Genomic DNA, 23738 nt, shown 5'->3' with positions numbered 1-23738 from the left:
TCTTGCATACACCGAAGTTTCACTTCACTGAAAAACTACTTGCTTGCTTTTTGTATTTTTCTTTCTGATATTGTCAGCACACTATTACTGAAAAATTGCTGACTTTCTCATTACCATATAATTATAAAACAAGTGGATTGGAATATAAATATTGTACTTGTCAGTGTATAGTATATAGAGAAGTATAAAGAAGACTTTGTACTGACTTCTCTAATATTTTATGTAGCCTGTTGAAAACTAGGCATCTATCTAGATGAGTTGATGTACCCCAAGGGGTACACACATCCCTGGTTGAGAACCACTAACTGTCCTACAACTGCAGAGGTGTAACAATTTGTTCCACTCTGTGTTTCGCTGTGGCACTCCAAGTACCATTCCTAGACCTGAAGAAGAGCTCTATGTAAGCTCTAAAACTTCTCTCACCAACAGAGGTTGGTCCAGTAAAAGATGTTATCTCACCCACCTTTTCTCTCTCATTTCATGGGACCCACTCATTTCATGCAAACAACTGTTGTCGTGCTGTTGCGAATCTTCCCTTTTCACTTTGTCTGCTCGACTCTCTGCGAACAGCATATAAAACACTTCACTTATAGAGCCCTGCCCGGGAACTATTTTTTTTAACCTGCTCCTATCCCACCCCACAATACCCGCTCCTACATTGTTTCTTCCATTTTTATGCTGCTCCCACCCACAAAAACTTTAGATACCGCAACAGATTTCCCCAATGCTACTAAAAAAACAAAAAGGTTGGTTAGTATATTTTATATATAAATGGAATTCAGGCACAATTTTTACCACCAAAAATAAGACCAATGTTGCTTAAACCATGAAATAATAAATAGCAGTTTCCCTGATAGGCTACTCTTGATAAATTTGAGAGATTTTGTTTTCCCACAAGTATTGCAGTCTGGGTTTTTTTGGTCCACCCAATCCATACCACAACAAAGTGAGTTTTACCTGCTCCTGTTCATATGGCAGCAGGACCTGTGGGATCCCAGTCCCACTGTATTGCTCTAAGAGTTGCAACTGATGGGTGACCCTTGAATTCAAAATGAAATTACTTTATATCCAAATTTTCACTGCTTAAATCACATGAACATAGGTTTGTCATTTTTGTTTATATGTAGCTATGAAATACCTGCGTGCAGTTATGATCACCAGTAGTATTGAACCAAATTATTGGTTGCAATTGGATTTTAGAATGAAATCTGGACTGAACAGCTGTGTCCCCATAGTTCTCCAACCTGACGTGCCTTTTACAGTGCTGTGAGCGTAACAACTCCTGGTCTGCTCTCTCAGGCTCCAGCATGTAAAGGATTCCCAGCTGTACTTTGAATACTGTGGCCAGCCACTCTTGAATTACATTGCAGAGCAACACCAGCAAATTCCCAGTCCCAGACTTTCTCTCAGGAATGTAAAAAGAAAAGGAGTACTTGTGGCACCTTAGAGACTAACCAATTTATTAGAGCATAAGCTTTCGTGAGCTACAGCTCACTGTAGCTCACGAAAGCTTATGCTCTAATAAATTGGTTAGTCTCTAAGGTGCCACAAGTACTCCTTTTCTTTTTGCGAATACAGACTAACACGGCTGTTACTCTGAAACCTCTCAGGAATGTGTATCTTGTACTACCCAGCCCTCTCTTGGACAACACAAGCTCATATGAAGTCTGTCGTTTTCTTAATAGAAAATGATATTCACAAATCTTGTTATCCCAAATGGAGTTTCCCAAACACTTCAGTCCAAGCACACTGGTTTAGATTAAACAAGTTTAACTACAGAAAATAGATTTGGTGATTACAAGTAATGAGGTGTAGAAATCAGAATTAGCTGCATTTTACCTTTTTTCTTTGTAACCAACATCTAACTTACCAAGTTGTGATTTCAAAGCAAAAGTCTCTCACCACATGTTTTAGCAGTCTTACTGTATGAATTCCTTTCTGCCAGGATCCCTCCCTAGTCCAGTAATACTTTTTTATCCTTCAGGTGTTGTCAGTGCTGTGAGTAGAGATGACGGGAGAGATCTTTTGGGGTGTCTGTTCCCTTTTCTTAGTTTTTTCTTTGAAAATCATTTCCAGCTGAGGTTCGAGAGACTGTAAGTCTGGGGGGGTTGGGAATCTCCACTTTTTCTTTGCCAAAATGTAGGTGTCTAGCTCACGCCCTTTTTTTTCTACCAAAGAATAGCCGCTTAACCAGGTGATAATCCATTTGATTTTTTTTTTTACACCTACCTGAGGCCTCAGTTTGCCTTTTATCTCTGAGGAACTGGTTTGTGCCTGGTTTTTAAACTTGGAACATCTCAGCAATGTCATACAGTAGAATTTTATTGTAACTTTAGTGTTACCACACGTTATCAGGACAATCAGCAAATTGAGTTTTCAAATTATACCTCAAGGCATCCTTTGTACAAAATTTCAGTCTTGTAACCCCGGTGAACATAGTGGTACAGACTGTCACAGTGACTTAGGTGTAAGCACCAAATGAGTCACATGGAGCAGGGAACATCTAGATTTTAAATGTGGATGCAAAAAGGCAATGTCAAGGCCAGAAAGGAAGGACCACTGTCATTTAGGGCAAGTCTACACTTAAAAGGCTGTATCAGCTGTTGTAGCGCTTAAATGAATATGCTCCTGTGCCATTGGGGGAGAGCCCCTTAATCAGTGTCCCCGAGAGGTGGTAGGTCTGTCAATGGGAGGAGTTCTGTTGCCATACTACTGTCTACATGGGGTTAATACGTAAATCAGGTGTGGAGTTTTCACACCTCTGAGTAACATACTGAGACAGGTCTGTAGTACAGAATTGGCCTTAGCCTGATCTCTTGCATAACAGGCTGGAGAACCTCTCAGTGGTTTTGAACCCAGTAACTTGTGATTGACTAGATTGAATCTCTTAAAACTTGTGTATACTAGGAAAGGGGGGAGGGGTGTGTGTGTGTGTTAACTTGATTGAAAATCCCATTTAATATTAGTGTGGACACAGTTACCTGGCATCTATTTTGGATGGTTAAATTATAGCCTAGAACAGTTGATTCTCAGACCTCAGTGGTTCAGGAGCCAAATTAGCATTACACAAAAGAGCCACAGTTGTATGAATTAATAGTTTCATTTATTATAGTACTTTATATTTAAATAGCATGATGGGAAATATTTATATATGATCACAGCAAAATGATCAGTATTGCTATTAACTTACATTTGTAAATTAAATCAGTGTTGTGCTGTAAATTGCTGCAGTAGACACATTAAAGAGACATTTGCAGCTTGTGAGCCTCAGTCTGAGTATCACTGGCCTAGGTCCTTCCCTATGCTTTAACTCCACGAATGTAGCCTGGGCACTGTTTCTTTGCTTGGACTACTTAGGGCATGCCTATACTCAGGGAAAAGTAAGCGCTCTGTGGGATAGGGGTAAAGAACTGCCAAGTCATGTGACTCCCTGGGGTCAGCTGATGAGCAGGTCAGCAGCCAGGTGATGACTGCTGGGTGATAAGGTGAGTTGCTGGTGGAGTTGACTAAGCTGTGAGTGAGAGGCACCAACACCTGCAGTTGTGGATTAATCTGTATAAATGAGTTTGCAGATGAGGTGCAGCCCTCCAGCTCTAGACAGCCGAACTGAACACTGCATGTATGGCTCTTTCTAGGGTTTGGTGTCGGTTGCCCCAGGTTTCCTACAGCAACTTAAATATAAGAGCTTGTTGCACTGGGTTTATTTTTGAACCATTGTAACTGCACTAGTTGAAACCCTTCATTTAAACATGGTGCATCAGTGTAAAAGGCTTGCACCTGTGCAGCTTACTGTGGCTTGAGTCACTTGTTGCACTGGTGCTGCACATGTGCATGAGAGGGGGTTTGTTCTAGTGCAGTTACATCAATGCCCTGAGCTGTACTCTGCTGTTACTTGGATTCATTTCCTTGTGGAAAAGTCTGGAAGCTAAATGCTACATGGGTTTTCAGCCTGGCTTAGTGTCAGTTTTTTCAGGTTGGAGTGGGTAATAGGTGCTCATCTAGCTACCTACAGGGGTGGAAATAGTTTTGTGGTGTTGAAACTGGAAGAGTCTTGGGACATACTGAATTCTTGCTGAGAGGCTGGAGGCTGTTTTAAGGTGCTTTGTGCACTAAAGATCTGTTAAATGCACTGACTCTCTAGCACTCAGACACAGCTTTTCGGGCTGGCTTTTGTGACTGCTTCCTTGTGTTGGGTTTTGGAATGAATTGGTATTGTTGGGGTAAGTAGAAGGCCGGCCTAAGGCCTTATCTTCATTCACAGTTCTGCTGGTTAACTAAAGGGTTGATTCTAAATCAATTTAGTTAAACTGGTTTAAAGCACTATAGGTACTCTTAATCTGATTTAAACCTATTTATATTGATTTAGCTTCAGGATCTACTTAAACTAACTCAATACAGGCCTGATTGAAATAGGATTAAGTGTCTACACCATGGTCTGTGCTGGCTTGTGTGAGTAAATCTGTTTAAAACCACCAGTGTCAAACTGATGCAGCACTGATTATAGACAAGGCTTAAGGCCTGAGGAGGGGGAGTGCATTTCAAGCCAGCTCTTTCCCATTTGCTGCTGGGCCTCAAGACCTCCTCTTCCCCTGCAGTGAGGGGGACTTCCAGATACAAGCAGAGTCCTGGCATCTGGCTTAGCCATGCCATGGAACAGTCTTGCTAATGGGCTAGAGCAGCATCCTCTTCTGAGAGGGATTTAGGAGGGACAGGTCTTCTGGAGGAGAGAAGTCGAGTCACTTGGACACCTGTAGCTGAGTGTATCCTCTAACTTGTATAATCTTTTGGCAGCTGTCCCCAGGAGTGCTGATGTTAGCTCCTAGGCTGCATAGTGTAGTTTGGGGGAAGTTTAATGCAGGAATTGTCAGTAACAACAAGCAGCAAGGGAAGAATTGCTCTAGATAAACCATGTCTCAGGAAACACTTGATGTCAAGCCTGGGAAATCCAAAAGACTGCAGCAGTTTGGAAAAAGCAACACACTGGAGAGGGAGGGAAGTTTGAGGAGACTAGACTGGCAAGCAGGATCTCCTGGGAGTGACTGAAGAGGTTAGGCCTGCCTAGTTCAGGATGGCAGGATTAATAGGATTTGGGGTAAGGCTGCTGGGTTTTTTTTAATAGTCTTGCTCTGAAGTTCCTGCTATTAAAATGAACATTTGGTATGTTTCTTCACTGGATGCTGCTGTTCACTGTGTACAGAATAGAAGTAGTACAGATGTCCAAGCCCAGTTGGACCTGCGGTAAGCATGGTTGATGTATAGGATGTGGTGGCCTAGGGACTGAGCGGTAGAATTGTGGAATCCCACTCCAGAGGAGATAAAGGCATGAAGCCAGAAGGATCTGCTCTGGGAATTATTTTGGGGAAGTTCTTTGTCTGGTATCATACAGGGAGTCAGGCTAGATGATCACAATGGTTCTGTGACTGGTTCCCCCTGGGGTGCCACCTGAAACTGGGGTACCACTGAGCCCTCTGACCCACCCTCACACTGTGCTGCTGTGACAAGTTACAAAGCCCTCCAAGCTTGCACTTTCACGAGCATTCATGTAGGTAGGGACACACCCAGCTGCAGTCACATGCAGGCTCTCTAACCACCAGTCTAGGGCCCCAGAACAGTACTGTCCTGCCTTTCAAATCTGGCCAGTATATGGGTTTAACACCTGGTCTGCCTCTCCCTCAATGTGAAGAGGACCATACACACTTACAGTAACAAAACTGAGATTTTCCCTAGAGGCCTTTGTCAAGGTTCCTTCCCCACTCTGAACTCTAAGGTACAGATGTGGGGACCTGCATGAAAACCTCCTAAGCTTATTTTTACCAGCTTAGGTTAAAACTTCCCCAAGGTACAAACTATTTTACCTTTTGCCCTTGGACTTTATTGCTGCCACCACCAAACATCTAACAGGGATATAACTGGGAAAGAGCCTGTTTGGATACGTCTTCTCCCCTCCCCACCCCACATCTTACACCCCCCTTCTTGGAGAAGGTTTGATAAAAATCCTCACCAATTTGCATAGGTGAACACAAACCCAAACCCTTGGATCTTAAGAACAATTGAAAAGCATTCAGATTCTTAAAAGAATTTTAATAGAAGTAAAAAGAATCACCTCTGTAAAATCAGGATGGTAAATGCCTTACAGGGTAATCCGATTCAAAACATAGAGAATCCCTCTAGGCAAAACCTTAAGTTACAAAAAGACACAAACAGGAATATCCATTCCATTCAGCACAGCTTATTTTCTCAGCCATTTAAAGAAATCAGAATCTAATACATATCTAGCTAGATTACTTACTAAATTATAAGACTCTATTCCTGTTGTGTCTCCGGCAAAAAGCATCACACAGATGGAGAGAGGCTGTTTCTCCCTTCCCCCAGCTTTTGAAAGTATCTTGTCTCCTCATTGGGTCATTTTGGTCAGGTGCCAGCAAGGTTATCCTAGCTTCTTAACCTTTTACAGGTGAAAGGGTTTTTCCTCTGGCCAGGACAGATTTTAAAGGTGTTTTCCCTTCCCTTTTATATTTATGACAGCTGTAGTCAAATGCACACTGGTTTGGATTAAAACAAAAGTTCAAGTACAAAAGGATAGTTTTTTTAAAGTGATTATAAATAATAGCAAACAGATGAAAGCAGATTACCTAGTTAATAAACACAACCTCAAACTGATCTTAACATACTAGAGAGGTAGGATATGAATTAGCAAATTCTCAACCTGAGTGATAAACAGGCTGGCAGATTCTTAAGGCACAAGATGCCTTGGCTTTGCAGCTTGGGTTTCTCAGGTTTTCATACACAGGCTAGCAATCCCTTAGCCTGGGACCATCACTTTCCCCTGTTCAGTCTTTATTCCTCAGGTGTTTCCAGGTGTGATGTTGCAGGGAGAGTGAGGTCCCCTCATGATGTCATTTCCACCCTTTTATATCTTCTTCCCACTTGCTCGAAAGCTCTTTTGCTGTGACTTGGGCCATACAGTTCTCATTCTGTAGTACTGTGGTACACAGTTCCCAGGGTAATCCTTGTGCTTGTGTGCATTTCCTCCAATAAGCCATTGACAGTGTTAGGCCTTTTTATTGTTGTACCTGAAAGGCTGCTTGTGGTTGTTTTCATCCTACAACATGTTTCAGTAATGCACACACAGCTAAACTTCATACAACAATAGCGCATACAATCCAAGATATTAATGTCAAGCAAATAAAGACTTTTAGAATACTTCACAAGGCATACTTTATACAAAACCTATCCTAATTACATGACAGTGGGGAATATTGGGGTGTCAGGTTCCTTCTGGCCTTGGAATCTGAATGAATGAAAGGATTGGGTGCAGCTAGCCTTGCTGCTGTGGTACTGGCGGCTGACTTTCATGTGATTATTGGAGACCCAAGGTGGGTGAGGGTTATAGCTGTTGTTGAACTAACTTCTGTGGGTGAGACAAGCTTATGAGCTTACACAGCTCTTCTTCAGTAAGCTCCAAAGCTTGTGTGTCACCCATAGAAGTTGGTCCAATAAAAGATGTTACCTCACCCACTGTGTGTCTCAACATCCTAGGGCCCACATGGCTACAACAACACTGCATCAAACTTGGTTAGGGGCTAAACACTCTCATGTAGCATTGTACAAGTTTGAGGATTCAGGTTTTAAAAAGAGCGGTTGAATTCCTCTTATGCCGTTATAATCTTTAGCAAGTTAATGAGTTTGTTTGCTTTTCACACACAGACCTCATGCAATCCTAAGCTCTAATGATCTGAAGAGTAAACTCAAAGGTAGGGGCAGCTCCTTGTAAGAGCAGGGGATAGAACTTCCACTGGTTCTGACATATATGAAAAATCAAACTAAAATCATGGAAAAGCTGAATGGCACTCGCTTTGGTTCCATGCTCAACAATCTAAAAAGTGGAATGCTGTGTTTCAGAGTGGGAGTTGGGCATGTTACCACTGGCAGCTAGCTCCCAGACTTGGGACTGGGATGCTGACAAACTTATCAAATTGCTTTGTCAGAAGTCCTGTGTATAGACTCTAGTTTTGTACTTAGTTCGAAGTGTCTTGAAATGGGAACTTCCAAGTCCATGCTGGGGGAGATGTTTCAGGTTTAACACCTGCCCACCCTTTTGAATGTAACTTTGTAAGGAAAAGGAAGCTTTTTGGGTTGCACTGCTTGCAAAGGATCCTGTACAGATTGCTGCATTCAGTCTGTTTCTGGCTTGCTATGACTATTGTGGGACACAGTGATGACCACTTCAGGTGCTTTGGCCGCTCTGAAGGGTTTGTGTTCCTGGTTGGCATGACTACTGCTGTTCTCAGCAGAAATCCTTCCCTTCAGAATGTAGAGACTGAATTTAAGGCCTTTTTCCCACCTGAATTTCTCTGGAGCTGCGTCTCCAAGGCTGCCACATCCACAGCTCATGCCCAGGTGGCTACAGCATTGTTTGTTTTGCTTAGATGCTGTGATGATGCCTGGAAGTTGCCCATCCGACTCAGGCTGTACCAGGCTGAAATTATCCTTCTGCTTGGTAGCTAGATAAAATGGGGTAAGGATTAGCCAGAATACCTTATATTCTATAATCCAATTGCTGTGGCTGGGTTACACAGCACCTGTAGCCTTCAGTTTCAACATGAATGCACGGAAGAACTGTCTTTCAGCATCTCTTTATTTGGTGGCTCTTCCTCCCAGTGTCCTTTCCCATCGGGGCACTTTCCTAGATAAATTAGGAACTGAGTGTTCTGGATGGGTACTTCCCAAGGCATAAGATTCATGTCAGTTACTGAGTTGATCGTGGCAGATGAGCTGTTTGTTCTGCATCCAATTCAGCCACCCACACCAGGCTGGCTAGGCAGCAGAGCCAAGCAGGATAACACACAGGCTGGAAAATAGTTGTAACGGACGTGCCACTGCTGTAGGGTAGTACTTGCCACTACTTTCTCCATAATCTTGGCACTGCCTTCCTGTCATCTCCCCTAAGGGGGAAAGTTATGCTGCTCAGTGGAGGAGCTTCCATTATAGGACAAGGTGCAATGTTGAAGCTTGGTGCCTTTTAACACAGGCTAAGCCTGCACTGTGCTGAAATGTGTAGACTCTAGACTCTTGGAGCCTTTCCCAGGCAAAGTAGCAGAACTGCTGCTTGGGGGATTGGCTGTGTAGCAGGCTGGGGTTGGTTGTGGAGTGGCCCATACTATAGATCCAGGCACAGGAGCATTTAGGCTATGTCTACATGTTCCCATGGAAACCTGCCTGGGCCACTTGGCTTGCTATAAGAAAAGGAGTACTTGTGGCACCTTAGAGACTAACCAATTTATTTGAGCATGAGTTTTCGTGAGCTACAGCTCACTTCATCGGATGCATACTGTGGAAACTGCTATTTGGATGCAGTCAATGGAAATGGCTGAGATTAGAATCTTGTGACTGACTTAACTATGCAAAGAGCATGGCTCTTAAATACTTTGTTAGGCAGAGGGGTCTGGCCAGGTGGCCCGTTGGAGTGTTGTGGAGGTGTTGAGAGCTGTTTTTTCAGCCCCCACTTGAAAGATGCAGGATCACCTAGCTAAAAGGGATTAGCACCTGCTTAGACTGCAAACCTGGTAGAGGTTGAGAGTTTCTGTTGTATTGTGGGAAATCTGTTTGCATAAATGCAAGTCATCTTGGGAGTATGGTTCAGCTAGCATGTTCCTGCTTGTTTTTCCTGACATCCCCCATTATATTAAACATCTTTGTACCATAAACATTCCAATAAGCGGGTCAACACTGTTCATAACACACGACAGGTGCTTAGATGCTGTGATGATGGATGCTGTGGAAAACAATGGCATACTGTAGACATGGGGGTTTTTGTGCTTCTCTGCAGTTTTAAAAACGGGCTTACTTACCTCCATGCATCTAAATTGCTGATCATGCTTTGTACTCATGCTAAACATTGTGGAAACTTACTAGTAATTAAATTGCTGTAACCTGTTCTGTACATGCAGAATATATCATGTATATTCTTGTGAGGTTTGCCAAGCGTGCTGTGCACTCAGTAGATGTCTCTGGTCTGTTAATATCTGGAATGTTTTCTGCAGAGATCAGAGAAGGTGTGTATGGGTTATGGAATTTAATGCGCTGTAAGCAAGGGGAATATAAATGAGCAACAGTGAGGATGTAACAGTTGCAAGACTGTTTCCCAGATTGGTAATGTAGTCAACTTTCTGTGCTGTGCTGATTGATCTTCAGTTAATAAACAGAGCTCTCAATACAGAAGCACCTCGATGTTCCATGAGCCCAAACTCCAGGCAGAACCAGCTCTCCAGTTCCTCATGAATAACCCTATAACCTCTCCATTTTAATGGCTGCTCCTCCAGGAGGCAGAGACACATGTGGGGTCTTCCTGCTCACTGGGGGAAATTCTGCTGAGTTCTGGGCACTTGAAAGGAGGCTAGCTTGCCTCTCTACCTGTCACATTGTGCTCCCCTGCTGTCTTCTGCTTAGGTGCTGTGGGCACAGACTGCCCTCTGACATGGCAGACTGTTTTGGGGGGAGGGAAATGGCTCCATCTCCCCATACTCTTGCTGTAAGATGTGTAGGGTCCCTGTGGCTGGTGTTTGGTGAGTATGGAGGCCCCCTAATGTTGTGGTGCTTTTAGGCTGGAGGGACCTAACTGGACGGGGGAGAGCCCACTGACTGTTCCGCTCGTGGAGCGTGAGCAGCTGCAGAAGATTTTCAGTGCATGATGCGGAGACCCTACCAGACAGCCCTTACATCCCACGTCCATACCTGCAGTGGCCATTCAGAGATGGTGCTAAGTTTCAGTATCTTAGCCCCGGTCTACAGATGTGTGTTTGAAAAAAAACTAGATCGCTCAGAGGTGACTGACAGTTATATCAACCAAACTCCCAGTGTAGACAAAACTATGTTGACAGGAGGGCTTCTCCCCCTGCTTCTCGGGGAGGAGGATTAACTACACTGGGGTGGCTCCCCAAGGATTAGTTACATATCTGCTGCTGCTTCCTGTGTGCATGATGCTCTCTTCTGCTCCTTTTCCCTTGCAGTGGTGGACTGCCCTGTGTGCAAACACCAGTGTTACCTCAAGGACATAGTGGAGAACTACTTCCTGAGAGACAGCGGGGCGGAGGCAGCCACAGACAGCAAGGATGCCAACCAGGTAGGGGTGTAACCTTCCTATCCCTTCCTCCCTAGAAGGGCTCTGATTGACCCCTCAGCAGAATACAGTTCTGCTCCCCACCCTATTATTCCCAGCTCGCCATGCAGGCTGGGCTTTGATGGGGGTGGCTTGCAGTCCCTCCTGCCATAGATCAGCTCAGTTCTCCTGGTAAAAGGAAGCAGTGCAGAGCACCTGGCCCTTCCTTTCCTGACACCGTGCTCCATGCTGAACCTGGCTGCTGAGGTTGGATGGGGCTGTATTGGGGATGTTGAGGCACCCCCAGGGTATGCCCTGCCCAGGGCAGGCAGTGCATTCATGGGTGCTTTGTCAGGCCCCTTTCGGAGGTGGTGGTTTGTTACCCAGCACAGCAGAGCCTATGGGTGCTACTGTGCTGTGCAGACACAGTAAAGCTTGGACCTCAGCGATTAATTATAAATAGACCAGACGGGAGTAGGGAGGGGATGGGACAAGACTCTTGATGTGTCACAGCAGGACTTGGTCCTGGGCCTTGATTTTTTGACACTTGCTCTTTCTAAGATGACCCATGTGTCATGCTAATCACTGTTACCTGTCTAGCTGCCCCTGGGTCCCCTATCTGAGAGCATCCCCTCGGGCGTCCAACCTCAGGCCTCATCTCCGTGACTTCCCCACTCCTAGACCCGTCTCCCTGGGTACCAGCTGTGCTTACCCAGCAGGTCCAAACAGACCAGTGCCTGCGGTTCTTCTGTTTGTGCAGCAAATAGTGACCCAAAGAAAACGGCCGCTTTAAAACGAAGTACAGCAGTGGGAACACAGCAAAGCATAAGAGACGCTGTTTTAAGGCTGTCTACATTGGCAATTTACAGCGCTGAGACTTTCTCATTCAGGGGTGTGAAAAAACACCCCCCTGAGTGCAGTAAGTTTCAGCACTGTAAAGCACCAGAGTAGACAGGGCACCAGTGCTGGGAGCTATGCTCCTTGTTGAAGTGGTGGTGTTAGAGAGCTGGGAGAGCTGCACCGTGACCACACAAGGCACCTTAAAGTGCTGCCAGTGTAGACTAGCCATTAGGTACATGTCTCTCAAATAAAAGCTCAGGTGAGGCCTGTCTTACCCTGACCTCTGCCGTCTGAGGGCCTGTCTGCACCGTCATTGAGGGCCTGTCTTTTTATCCAGCCGAAGGCTGTTTGTTCAGCTTGGCCAGCTCCTCAGGTGGTGGAAACCAGAACTTGAAAGTAAATAGCCTAGGTGTTTTCTGGAGCAGTTGTCAGGCCATTACCCAGGGATTTCAGAACTCAAAACTGTGGTAACTTAATTGGTTTTCTCCAGGCGGTGTCAGGATTAAATCAATGGGGACAAACGACTGCTTTCATCCAAAGCTCCCTTTTTGAGTCTCAGGTGCACACATGCCATAGCAATAGTTTTAGAGCACACCCAAGTAGTTTACCCAAAGTCTGAGATGGTTTTGAGTGATCAATAGCTGGGGTTCTGGGGTCCCTCCTTCCATCCAGCTTTAGGGTTGCCAGTTTTGGTTGGACATATTCCTGGAGGTTTCATCACCTGACCTCTTTAATTCTTGGAGACTCCAGAACAATCCTGAAGGGTTGGCAACCCTAGTCCAGCTGCTGGGGAGAAGATAGTAGTTGCTGCTCAAATAAAAGCTCCCTCAAACTACTCAAGTGTTTTTACTAAATCTTTTATAGCTGCTAACTTAAACAAAGCACATAACTTAGTGACTCCTATTGGGTCACCAATTCTCCTAGCTTCAGTAAATTGCTCATTATCCCTTATCAGCAAAGCATTGTTAGTCATAATAAAACTTGTGTCGGGCACTCAGAACCGAGGTTGGCTATTCACACACCCCCTTCCATTCTCATAGTCCATTAACTCTGTTCCATCCTCCCATTCTGTTGAGCAAAACTGCAAACATGCAGCTGTTTGGTCTTGCCTCTCAAAGTCCTATCTAGTGTATTTGCTTTCAACTAACGGTGGCAGGACACACACAATGGCTGCAGTTAGGTCACGTTCAATTGTCTCATTACAAGGCCTGTCTGCTTGAATGAAGTCCTTGTCACCCTCTTAGGCGGTCTACACTACAAATGTCCACATCCCCGAGTGAAATAAGTTATACCAACCTAAGGGCCAGTGTAGACCATGCTATCTCAGCCTCTTGCAGATGCGGGAGAGCTCTGTGAGCTTAAAGTGTCTTCACCAGAAGCACTACCGTGGCATTGGTGCAGCTGCACCTCTGTAAATGATGTAGTGTAGACAGGTTTGGAGCTAGCCTGTACTATAACTTATTCTCTGCCTTAAGACTATTGCACATCTGTAGCCCATCTCCTTCTGTTCAGTCTGAGTTGGAGGATCTCAGTGTTGTGCTCCCAGGGTCATCTGCTCCGTGCAATACCACGGGTGCCCATAACTGCACTGGGAGCCAGGGACGCTGGACACCCTTGAAAATGAGCCCTGGTGTCTGTCCTTGCCCTGTGCCTAGGCTTGTCTCTACAAGGTCTTGGTGTAATTTGAGGCAGTAGGCTGAGATTGTTGTGGGGCTGGTGTGTACCTTGGTGCTTACCCTTTCTCCTGTCCCCCAGTGCTGCACCAGCTGTGATGACAACGCCCCTGCTACCAGCTACTGTGTGGAGTGCTCAGAGCCGCTGTGCGAGACGTGTGTGGAAGCCCACCAGAGGGTGAAGTACACCAAAGACCACACGGTCAGATCCACAGGTCAGTGCCCCACCACCCTGCCCCACTCCTAGCAGGGGAATGCTGAACTAGCCTGGTACCACCTGCCCCTTGAAGAGGGGTAGGGTGGGGGCTGGGGTCATGGAGTGTAACCACTTCTCCTTGCCCACCCAGAGTGCTTCACTTGGGTATCTACACAAGAGAGCCGGTTTAAACCAATTTGGCTAAATCAGTGCAAACCCCTGTTTGTGCTGTCTATGTTCTGTTCAACTTAACCTCTTCTGGGTGATACCGTCCACTCTTCAAATGGAATGAGAGCATCCATCTGGGGTTGTACTGCTTAACTGAATCAGTTTGAATTCTTCCCTTTGGGCAGAATGCAACTTTTTCGTGTAGACAAGGCTCCAGAGGCAGAAAGCTAGGTCCCAACTGGTGAGGGAGAGGACTTCGGTCTGAGGCTCCAGGCAATGCCCACTTTCTGGCAGCATGGGCTCTGCTGCCCATGGCCAGCACTGGAAGCCTTGAAGAGGGGATCTGGGAAACAGATCTGGACATGCAGGCGGTAGTCGGGCATGTTGCACATGACAGCTGAGCAGGCTTCCCCTTCAGCTTTGCCAGTGCCCCATAACCCAGACCTACAGCCCTTCTGGATCCACCCCAATACAGAGCTCTGCCATTATCCCTCAGTCCCAGCCCTGTCTGTCTATCCTCCTCCTCCTCCCCCCCTTTCCCCCGGCACTGTCCCGCTCTGCCAGTGTCCCTCACTCCCGACCTGCAGGCCACTCTAGGCTGGTGACTGGCTGCTGTGGTTGGGGTGCCCCTGGGGCTCTGGCTGGAGGAGAAGGGTAATGCTCACATTCTGTTCTAGGCCCTTCGAAGTCAAAAGAGGGTGAGCGCACAGTCTACTGCTCCGTGCACAAGCATGAGCCCCTGGTGCTGTTCTGTGATACCTGTGACACTCTGACCTGTCGGGACTGCCAGCTCAATGCCCACAAGGATCACCAGTAAGCATGCACACCTGCTGGCTGTACTCTGCTGTGAGCTTCCCTGTCCGTTCTGGAGCAGAGTTGTGCTGCCCCTACTTCTGCCTGGGTTCCTAATGGTGTGGCTAGCTTGGGCCAGGCTCGCTCTCTCCCCCACTGGGCTGGAGATGTGGCCACCCACTGCCAGTCTGTGCCGTACTTTCTTCCAGATGGGACAGCTGTAGCAGACCTCTCTGCTAGCCTGTGCATCTTTTCTCCTGGATGGCATGGCTGGGTCGGCTGTGCCAGACCTCTCCGCTAGGCACTGCTGGCCTTTGCCATGTCTCCAGGCTGCTGGTGGAGTTGAGGCAACTAGACGAGCACTTTGTGCTGTGGGTAGGTTTGTGCTGTGGGCTGGTGTTCCTTGACCTGTTCTCACCTGGGCCCCTGTGATGGTTCTCAGAGAAGCCAAAACTGAGTAATTTTACACTCCTGCCTCATCTCTGTTACCACTAGCCTGTCAGCCACCTAAGCAATCTCCTCTGGGCTGTACACGCTTGCACTTAATGCAATAAGGGGTACCCCAGCTTATGTGATTCAACTCAGGATCAGTGCCTTACATAGTTCTGCACCCCTGAGATGTTTCTAGTGAAAACAAATTTATTATCTGAGTCGGGAGATAGTGAAGAAACGAACACACAAGGTTACACACCCAGCAAAATACAAACACGCTTTCTAGAGACTGCTAACTTCCTGTCTAAAGTTCATCTCACCCCAGATGTCCATTCTGACCGAGGTGGGCTGGGCGTCCGTTTTCATGGAAGTGAACACAGTGCTCGCTTACTTCCCCCATCTTGTCTTCCCGCAACCAGGGTTGTCTTCTGTTCCCCAAATGTAGTCCAGCAAACCTTCTGATGTGTATCTCAAGATGAGGTTCCCTTCCCTTGCTCTGTATTCTTCCCTGTTGACTGCCTATTTAGTTGGGGATTGGCCCTGCCTTGAGGAGGGGGTTGGACTAGATGACCTCCTGAGGTCCCTTCCAACCCTGATATTCTATGATTCAATGTAAGCTTGCCTGTGTTTTTAGCTTACAGTGCTTAATTTACTTGTTGGTCAAGAGGCAGTCAATTAAGGTCCCTTTTCTGGGGGAAAACAGGAAACCTGTTTCGCTGCTGTGATACAGAATAAGAATATATATTGTGTGTGTGTGTTTCACAACAACATTAATAACCAATGTGGCCCTGGCTTTCATTTGAGACTTTCCATGATGTACTTAGGTGAGCCAAAATGTGAACACCAGAACCAGGAGATCATTGCAACCCCTTTGCCAGCTGGCATTGAGGGGTTCATGGGTCATAGAATCATAGAATAACAGAGTTGGAAGGGACCTCTGGAGGCCATCTAGTCCAACCCCCTGCCCAGAGCAGGACCAATCCCAACTAAATCATCCCAGCCAGGGCTTTGTCAAGCCTGACCTTAAAAAACTTCTAAGGAAGGGGATTCCACCAGCTCCCTAGGTAACACATTCCTGTGTTGCACCACCCTCCTAGTAAAAAAGTTTTTCCTAATATCCAACCTAAACCTCCCCCACTGCAACTTGACACCATTACTCCTTGTCCTGTCATCTGCTATCACTGAGAATAGTCTAGATCCATCCTCTTTGGATCCACCTTTCAGGTAGTTAAAAGCAGCTATCAAATCCCCCCTCATTCTTCTCTTCCGTAGACGAAACAATCCCAGTTCCCCCAGCCTCTCCTCATAAGTCATGTGTTCCAGACCCCTAATCATTTTTGTTGCCCTTCGCTGGACTCTCTCCAATTTCTCCACATCCTTCTTGTAGTGTGGGGCCCAAAACTGCACACAGTACTCCAGATGAGGCCTCACCAATGTCGAATAGAGGGGAATGATCACGTCCCTCGATCTGCTGGCAGCTCCTGCACCTGTTCTCTGCCTGGCCAGCTCTGAGTGTCCCTCTCCACTTCCATCTCCACAGATACCAGTTCTTGGAGGATGCTGTCAGGAATCAGCGCAAGATGCTGGCTGCGCTGGTGAAGCGCCTGGGGGACAAGCACGCCAACCTGCAGAAATCCACCAAGGAAGTGCGCACCTCGTATGTAGCCCTGCTGAGCATCCCAACCATGGGGGGGTCCCTGTCCATGCTGCTGAGCCCCAAGGAGGGATTTCCCTCACCCCCAAAGATGCACAGGGAAGCCCTTTCTTTTGATGGGGGAGCAGGACGGCATTGAGATCTTTTCTTTGAGTGCTGGTCCCTATGTGTTCCACTGTGGGTACGCATGTGCCTAAGACCAGAGTATCTTTGCCACCAGTGTCCATGCCTGCGTCGCCAAACAGACTCCTGTTGGCTTTCTGCATTCCCCATGAGCCAAAGAGGGGGTCCAAACTGGCAGGCACGGTCAAGACAGAGGCCTCCAGGGCTGCTGTTAGCTGAGGAGGAAGCAGCTGGGGTTGGCAGAAGTTTGGGCTTGGGCCAAGGCCCATGTCAGAAGCACTCCTGCCTTAGCAACAGTTGCACGGGATCACATCTGTGTCTAACCAGCCCAAGGGATGGGACAGGGGAGTTGTGCTATTGCAGAACCTCTCCCAGCCTCGCGCCTTGGCTGGCTGAGATGCAGAAAGCCCTGGGGAGGGCAGTGGGTGTGGGTGTTTAGTATACTCAGCATGTGGCTCTGGCTGGCTACGCAGGATCCGGCAGGTGACAGATGTGCAGAAGCGGGTGCAGGTGGACGTGAAGATGGCCATCCTGCAAATCATGAAGGAGCTCAACAAGCGGGGCAAGGTGCTGGTCAATGACGCACAGGTGAGTGCATATTGTGGGGGGGCCCTCCCAACCCACCTGTGGAGCAAACCACTGACTCGCCCTCCTGCTGCCCTGGCAGGAGCCTTGAAAACAGGTGTGCAAGGAGTTCCTCTGAGCACATGTGGATCTTAGCACTGAAACCTGCTGTCTCCCTACTCCTAGGGAGTAAGGGAGCTGTCCCCCTTGGCTTCCCCTATTGTGGCTCCATCTCCGCTCTTAAACAGTCCTTTGGAGGAATGCTTCCCTTGTGCCAGCCCACAAGGTGTCTGACTCTTGCCCTCTGGCCCATCCCATGAGCTGTGCCATGCGCATCCAGCTGAGAAGTTTCCAAGCAGGAATCTGTCCTGCATTGGCACCAATCCCTACTCAGTTCACAGCCGTGCATATCATTCGTTAAAATATTAGGCAGTTCCTACTTGTCCACACAGTCTGCACTGCAGCCCGGGGCATGTGGCAGCATGTGGCGGGGCGGGGGGAAGGGCAGGTCTCTGTGCAGTTGGTGATGGGGTGCCGGCACCTGGCTGTGTTGCAGAAAGTGACCGAGGGGCAGCAGGAGAAGCTGGAGCGCCAGCACTGGGCCATGACCAAGTTGCAGCGCCATCAGGAGCACATCCTGCGTTTCGCCTCCTGGGCCCTGGAGAGTGACAACAACACTGCCCTGCTGCTTTCCAAGAAACTGGTGAGTGACTAGATGGGTAGGGGGTGCAGCACAAGGGGGCCCATCTAGTGCCAGGTCACAGACCCTGATCTCTGGCTCAGCTATACTTGCTGCAGGGTGCTTTCCAGGCTCGGTTCTGGTGGAGATCTTCTCTCCACTTGGCTTTCTGAAAGGGATGAGGCTCTTGCAGGTGTCGGGCAACATGTCACAGCGCAGGGTCACTGCGCCTGCATTCCTCCTCCGTGGTCCAGCAGGGACACTCACTCCAGGCTCTACTCTTTTGGGTGAAGACCCATGTCTCTCCTCCTGCCCGGGATATTGCTAGGCTGCACAGCCAGCCTACACTGTATAATCCCCCTGGCAAGTCAAATGCCCTGAACAGGCCAGCACCTGCACTTTTATCCTCAGTGTGGTTGTCCCTGTTTAGTTAGCACTCAGCTCTGAGGAAGCAGTTATTTCTAAGGTGAAGGCATTATAGAAAACATGTGAAAGTAATACAAAAACCTGCAGGTGTGCTGATTAAGCTTAGTAGAGATCATCTGGGAAGGGTTCTTGCTGGTGATTAGTCCCTCGAACCCCAGCAAAGGGGTTTTTCTGGGGCTACAAGTTCATAACCACTTCTGCTGAGATTCTCTGAGCAGACAATCAGTAGACTTGTACTTTTCTCAGGGCATAGCTAGATAAGTTGTCGGGTGATTAAGCACTGGAATAAATTGCCTAGGGAGGTTGTGGAATCTCCATCATTGGGGATTTTTAAGAGCAGGTTAGATAAACCCATGTCAGGGGTGGTCTAGGCTAGATAATATTTAATCCTGCCATGAGTGCAGGGGACTGGACTAGATGACCTCTTGCCCCTTCCAGCCCTATGATTACAAGTTCATGTAGAATAGGTCCATCAATGACTATCAGCCAAGATGGTCAGGGACACAACCCCATGCACTGCATGCCCCTAGTCTCCAATTGCCGGAAACTGGGACTGGATGATAGTAGATGATCACTCATTAATTGCCTGTTCTGTTCATTCTGAAGCACCTGGCATTGATCGCTGGCCGGCCGAAGGCAGGATACTGGGCTAGATGGACCCTTGATCTGGCCCCTCTTTTGTTCAGAAGACTGGGTATTTGCATAACTGCAGGAGGGGGATTTACATTGTTTAAGAGCCCTCTGAAGCTCATGACTAAGGCTAAGGTTGTGTCACAGAGGTCATGGAAGGCATGGAAACTGGGACTTACAGAAACCTGACATTTTCTGTTTCAGCTGCTGGGGCAGTGGCCCTGGAGCTCCCAGCTGCAGGGGTGGCTGTTTTGGGTGCTTCTGTTTAAATGCACCCTAGCCTGTCAGTCTTCTGTCAGTGCTTGGATTAAGTGAGTAACCCATCCTCTCCCCAGCACAGAGCTGATAGTTGATGCAGTTCTGAGCCAGGTCAGACCAAGCAGAGCTGTTACTTGCAGTGTTGGCAGGGGTGGGAGTGGCATTAATTACTCTTTTTTGACTCCTACAGGAGGAAACTTTCCTATCTGACCCATTCACCCAGAACACAATCACTAGCCAGTTTGTAAACATACACACACTATTCACAAAACAAACACCATTGAAGCTTCCCTGTTTCCATAGCATTGTCTCATTGGTGCACCAACCTGTGACTATGAGTGGGAGCCTGGGACCAGCATTGTGCCACCACTCCCACCCCCCAGAAGCTTGCGAGGGTGGGTTCTACTGCATGGAGATCCAGAGTCCAATTGCTTTGAGGTGTCCGGGTTTCCTGGCCACACTAGGGTTACATGGGAGGAGAGGACAGGATGAGTGGATCCGGGTTCCTGGGTTTCAGCAGCATCGTTACCCTGGGTGTGACTGTCTGTTCCTCTCCTCCTCCCCCCCCCCCCCCCCCAAAAGATCTACTTCCAGCTGCATCGTGCCCTCAAGATGATCGTAGACCCCGTGGAGCCCCAGGGGGACATGAAGTTCCAGTGGGATCTTAACGCCTGGACCAAGAGTGCGGAGACCTTCGGTGAGCTGTGGGGCTGGGGGTGTCTGGGAGAGTCACTGGCTTTGAGAAGATGCGGGTATGTGTCATGGAGGGAAGGGGATTGCAGAGATCCCAGACAATGTTGGCCTCTGTATTCCTCCCCGGCGCTGCACAGGGCATAAGAGTCACATGCTGTCTGTGCTGGGAGCCCAGTGTTCTGGCTGTCCCTCCTCCCCAGGGGCTGGGTCTTGACCAGTGAGTGGCTTGTGGCAGGACAGTAGGGGACCACTCTGTACACAGGTCACAAGCCTAGTGACATGAGCCTTCCTGTCCCATAATGTCAGCCAGGGAAAAGTGGCTGGCTGACTGCAGATGTCAGGGAGGTGTCACTGCACCTGGGTAGCCTGACATCCGGGTTCAGCCAACACCCAGGTACTGCCCTCGCTTTGCCAACCAAATGACTCCTGCCTTGTTGGGCACAGCTGAGTGGATCCTGTGTGGAGGGGAGTCAGGCTCCTTGTAGCCAGACTGCAGGGTCCAGTCCTGCAGCTGTTTTCTGAGCATTGGGATCTACCTGAAATCTGCGTCCCGTCCCCCCCACTACCCCAAGGAGGACCAGCCAAGGGTGGGGAGTGCTGTAGTGGGATGTGGGCATTAAGCCAGTGCACAGGGCACCCCACTGTGCCATGGGAGCAGATCCCAAATGGCCAGCCTGCCTCAGTGGCTCCTTGTGCCATCTTTGTATTTCCAGGAGCTGTCATGGGACACACCCTGCTTGTTGTAGCTTAGACGTGTGTGGCTGGGGGCTGGGACTGGGTATGCAAAGGGCCGTGGAAACCCAGGGATGGACCTAACTCAGGCCTGGGTTCCCTGTTCCCTTATCAGGTGCTTCTGTTTAAATGCACCCTAACATGCCCATCCTCTCTCCAGGAACAATTGTCTCAGAGCGGAGCGGCACCCTGCAGGCCGCAGCCCCCAACGCGCAGATCCAGCGTGCCAATGCCACCGGCCCGGCGGCGGCAGGAGGAGGGGTGAAACAGGTCTCCGGCACTCCCCAGGTACTGGCTCCTCTTACGAATGTCCCTCCCATGGTCCCGAACCGGCCCGAGGCTGCTGTCTCCCAGAGCCAGCCTCCGCCTCTGCAGCCGTCAGTGCAGCCCACCCGGATCCTCACGGCCCCCGTGGTTAAGAGTGGTGCCGGCAGCACCTACGTACAGCCCATGCAGCTCCAGTTGGTGCAGCCCCGTGGTCTCCTACAGATGAACGGCCAGCAGCAAGTCATGGGCCAGCTGGTACTCCTGCCTCAGGTCAATGGGACTCAGGTGGGTGCCATGCTCCGGCGGCTACCTGGCAGATGGTGGGGGAGCCTCTCTCCGATGGTAGCGGCAGTGGGGTGGCCCATGCACCAGGCTCCGCCCTTCCCATGGGGGTAACAGGCACTTCTCCCTCTCCCTTTAGGGCGTGCAACAAGTCTCGGTGCAGTCCACTGTCGTCAGCAAGGGACAGCTGGCCCCAGGAGCCCTGCTGCAGCCGATGGTCTCTCCCAACAGCCAGGCAGACTGCTTCATCAGTGAGGGTAGTGCCCCAGCATCCTCCACTGTGCAGGTGAGCAGGGCCAGGAGAAGCCAGACCAGCATGGCAAGGGGTGTGCCAGGGCTTGGTGCCTACGCTGGCTTTGTCACTGCAGGCTTGTGCTAAGCACATTCCAACCCCCCAAGGTACTTGGAGGGTGTCTAGACATAAACCCCGTAACTGGCCCATGCCAGCCAGCTTGGGCTGCAGGGCTGTTTCATTGCTGTGTAGACTTTCAGGTTTGGGCTGGAGCCTAGGTTCTAGAACCTTGTGGATTGGGAGGGTCCCAAAGCTCAGGCTCCAGTCCAAGCCTGCATGTCTACACTGCAAGAAACAGCCCTGAGAGCCCAAGTCTGCTGGCCCTGGCCAGCTATGGGTTTTTCCTGTCTGTGTAGACAGACATACCCAGAGGGTTCCCCTTTGGTGTTCTGCCCCCAGTCCATTGAACACTCACAGAATTCCTGGATCCTCTATTCCCAAAGGCACAGTACACCACAACTTATTGGTTCCACCTTCGAAGGCAGCTCTGCTTAACACACAGCAACTAAATTTGTGCTTTAGAGAAAGCAAGTACCAGTTCATTTAACACAAGTGATTCAAATGCTAGAGAACTGTGGGAAATGAAGGGTTACATATGAAGTTAAGTCACAACACATTCTGGGGCCTAAACTTAACTAACAAGATGAAGTTTATTAGACAGGAGGGTCTCTCACCCAAGTTCTTCTCCCAGTATTTAACAGCTTGGTGCTGTGATCTTTGTTTTCCCAGAAGCTGGCAGTGGGCTTGCGTACTTCCTAGGTGAAGAATGCAAAGTGAGTCTTTTGGTACAAAAATCCATTGTCCTCCCTTGCAAACAGGGTAACCCCAGCTGCTTGTATTTTCCTGTCTAAAATCTCTCCCCAGGTTTGCAGTCACTCTAACATTTTGCTCAGATGGTAAATAAGCATTCATTGTGAAGTGTGGAACAGTTAACTTATGTGTAGGCAGATGGAGAGAGACATTTTCAGCTTATTAACTTCGACCTTAAGACCATAATTTTACTTGTGGGGAAAATGTGCACCAAAAAATTTAAGATTATGCACACAATCTTTGAAAAGTCTGCAAAATTCTGCATATTTTATTTGTCAAAATAACACAGTATAATCATACCAGTTACAATTATTTTGGTAATTTATTTCAAAATACCTGAGCAAGTATGTCTGTAATACAGACAAACATTCAGGAAATCTTTTTTGACAAAAAGATTCCTTACCAGGCATATTAATACAGAATTTTATGTGTAATTCATTTAAATTACAATACAGAACTTTGAGCCAGTGTCCCTGTGGGTGCTCCACTTTAGGTGTTTGTGCACCCCTGTGCTTCTAGTCAGAAATTTGTAGAGGACTGTTCCTTCTTTGTGAACAGCTTCTCTGACCTGGCTGGTTCTCCCGGTTTTAAATGCTGTCTGACCTGTCGATTGTCATTACCTGCCTCAGATGGTCACTCGCAGTGTGTCCGTTGTCTGGGAGAGAGACACATTGTACAGAAGTGCCACCACTGCAAAGAGCTGACAGTGAGAACTAGAAAAGCTAGGGATCTCCAATTAAAACTTACGATGCTGGAGAAATCCCTTCGACCTGCTTCTGATCCTGAACACAGGACCCCTCCCTGCCAGCACTCACCTGTGGTGACATCAGACATGGGATCCTCTTTCAAAACAGCTGCTAAGGACCCAGTCCCGCAGAAAGCCACAAAAAAGTGGTTTCACTCATCGCCTCAGCGAGAATCGCCTCAGAAAAGGCCATCTCCGACCTCCCAAATCTGCCCTGGTACCAGCAGCACCAAGAGCCACAGAGCAGCACGATGGCACCACCTGTTGCACCAATACATTTCAGCAGGTCTACGGCACTGGCTGCAATCACAATGATTTCTAATCAAAGCCTGCTTCCTCCGTCAACACCAAGCTTTCCCGTGCTGGAGACGTTTGTTAGTCAGG

At 48.3% G+C, this 23738-nt stretch overlaps 1 protein-coding gene across 2 annotated transcripts in view; it reads left to right on the top strand.

The window, feature by feature from the left end:
• Positions 1-23738, top strand: part of TRIM28 (tripartite motif containing 28) — a 53553-nt gene that overhangs the window by 17983 nt on the left and 11832 nt on the right. Inside the window, exons 2-10 of one of the 2 annotated variants that reach the window (XM_084612897.1) lie at positions 11010-11122; positions 13694-13826; positions 14653-14788; positions 16740-16856; positions 17450-17564; positions 18097-18243; positions 20116-20230; positions 21119-21510; positions 21647-21793. In XM_084612897.1, coding sequence (XP_084469023.1) covers positions 11010-11122; positions 13694-13826; positions 14653-14788; positions 16740-16856; positions 17450-17564; positions 18097-18243; positions 20116-20230; positions 21119-21510; positions 21647-21793 — 1415 coding nt within the window. The remainder of the gene's footprint in view (positions 1-11009; positions 11123-13693; positions 13827-14652; positions 14789-16739; positions 16857-17449; positions 17565-18096; positions 18244-20115; positions 20231-21118; positions 21511-21646; positions 21794-23738) is intronic. The other variant, XM_084612898.1, reaches the window with a different exon arrangement.

The sequence above is a fragment of the Lepidochelys olivacea genome, assembly GCF_965140295.1.
Source record: "Lepidochelys olivacea isolate rLepOli2 genome assembly, chromosome: 23".
Classification (NCBI taxonomy): domain Eukaryota; kingdom Metazoa; phylum Chordata; order Testudines; family Cheloniidae; genus Lepidochelys; species Lepidochelys olivacea.
This window is presented reverse-complemented; position numbering and strand designations above follow the sequence as displayed.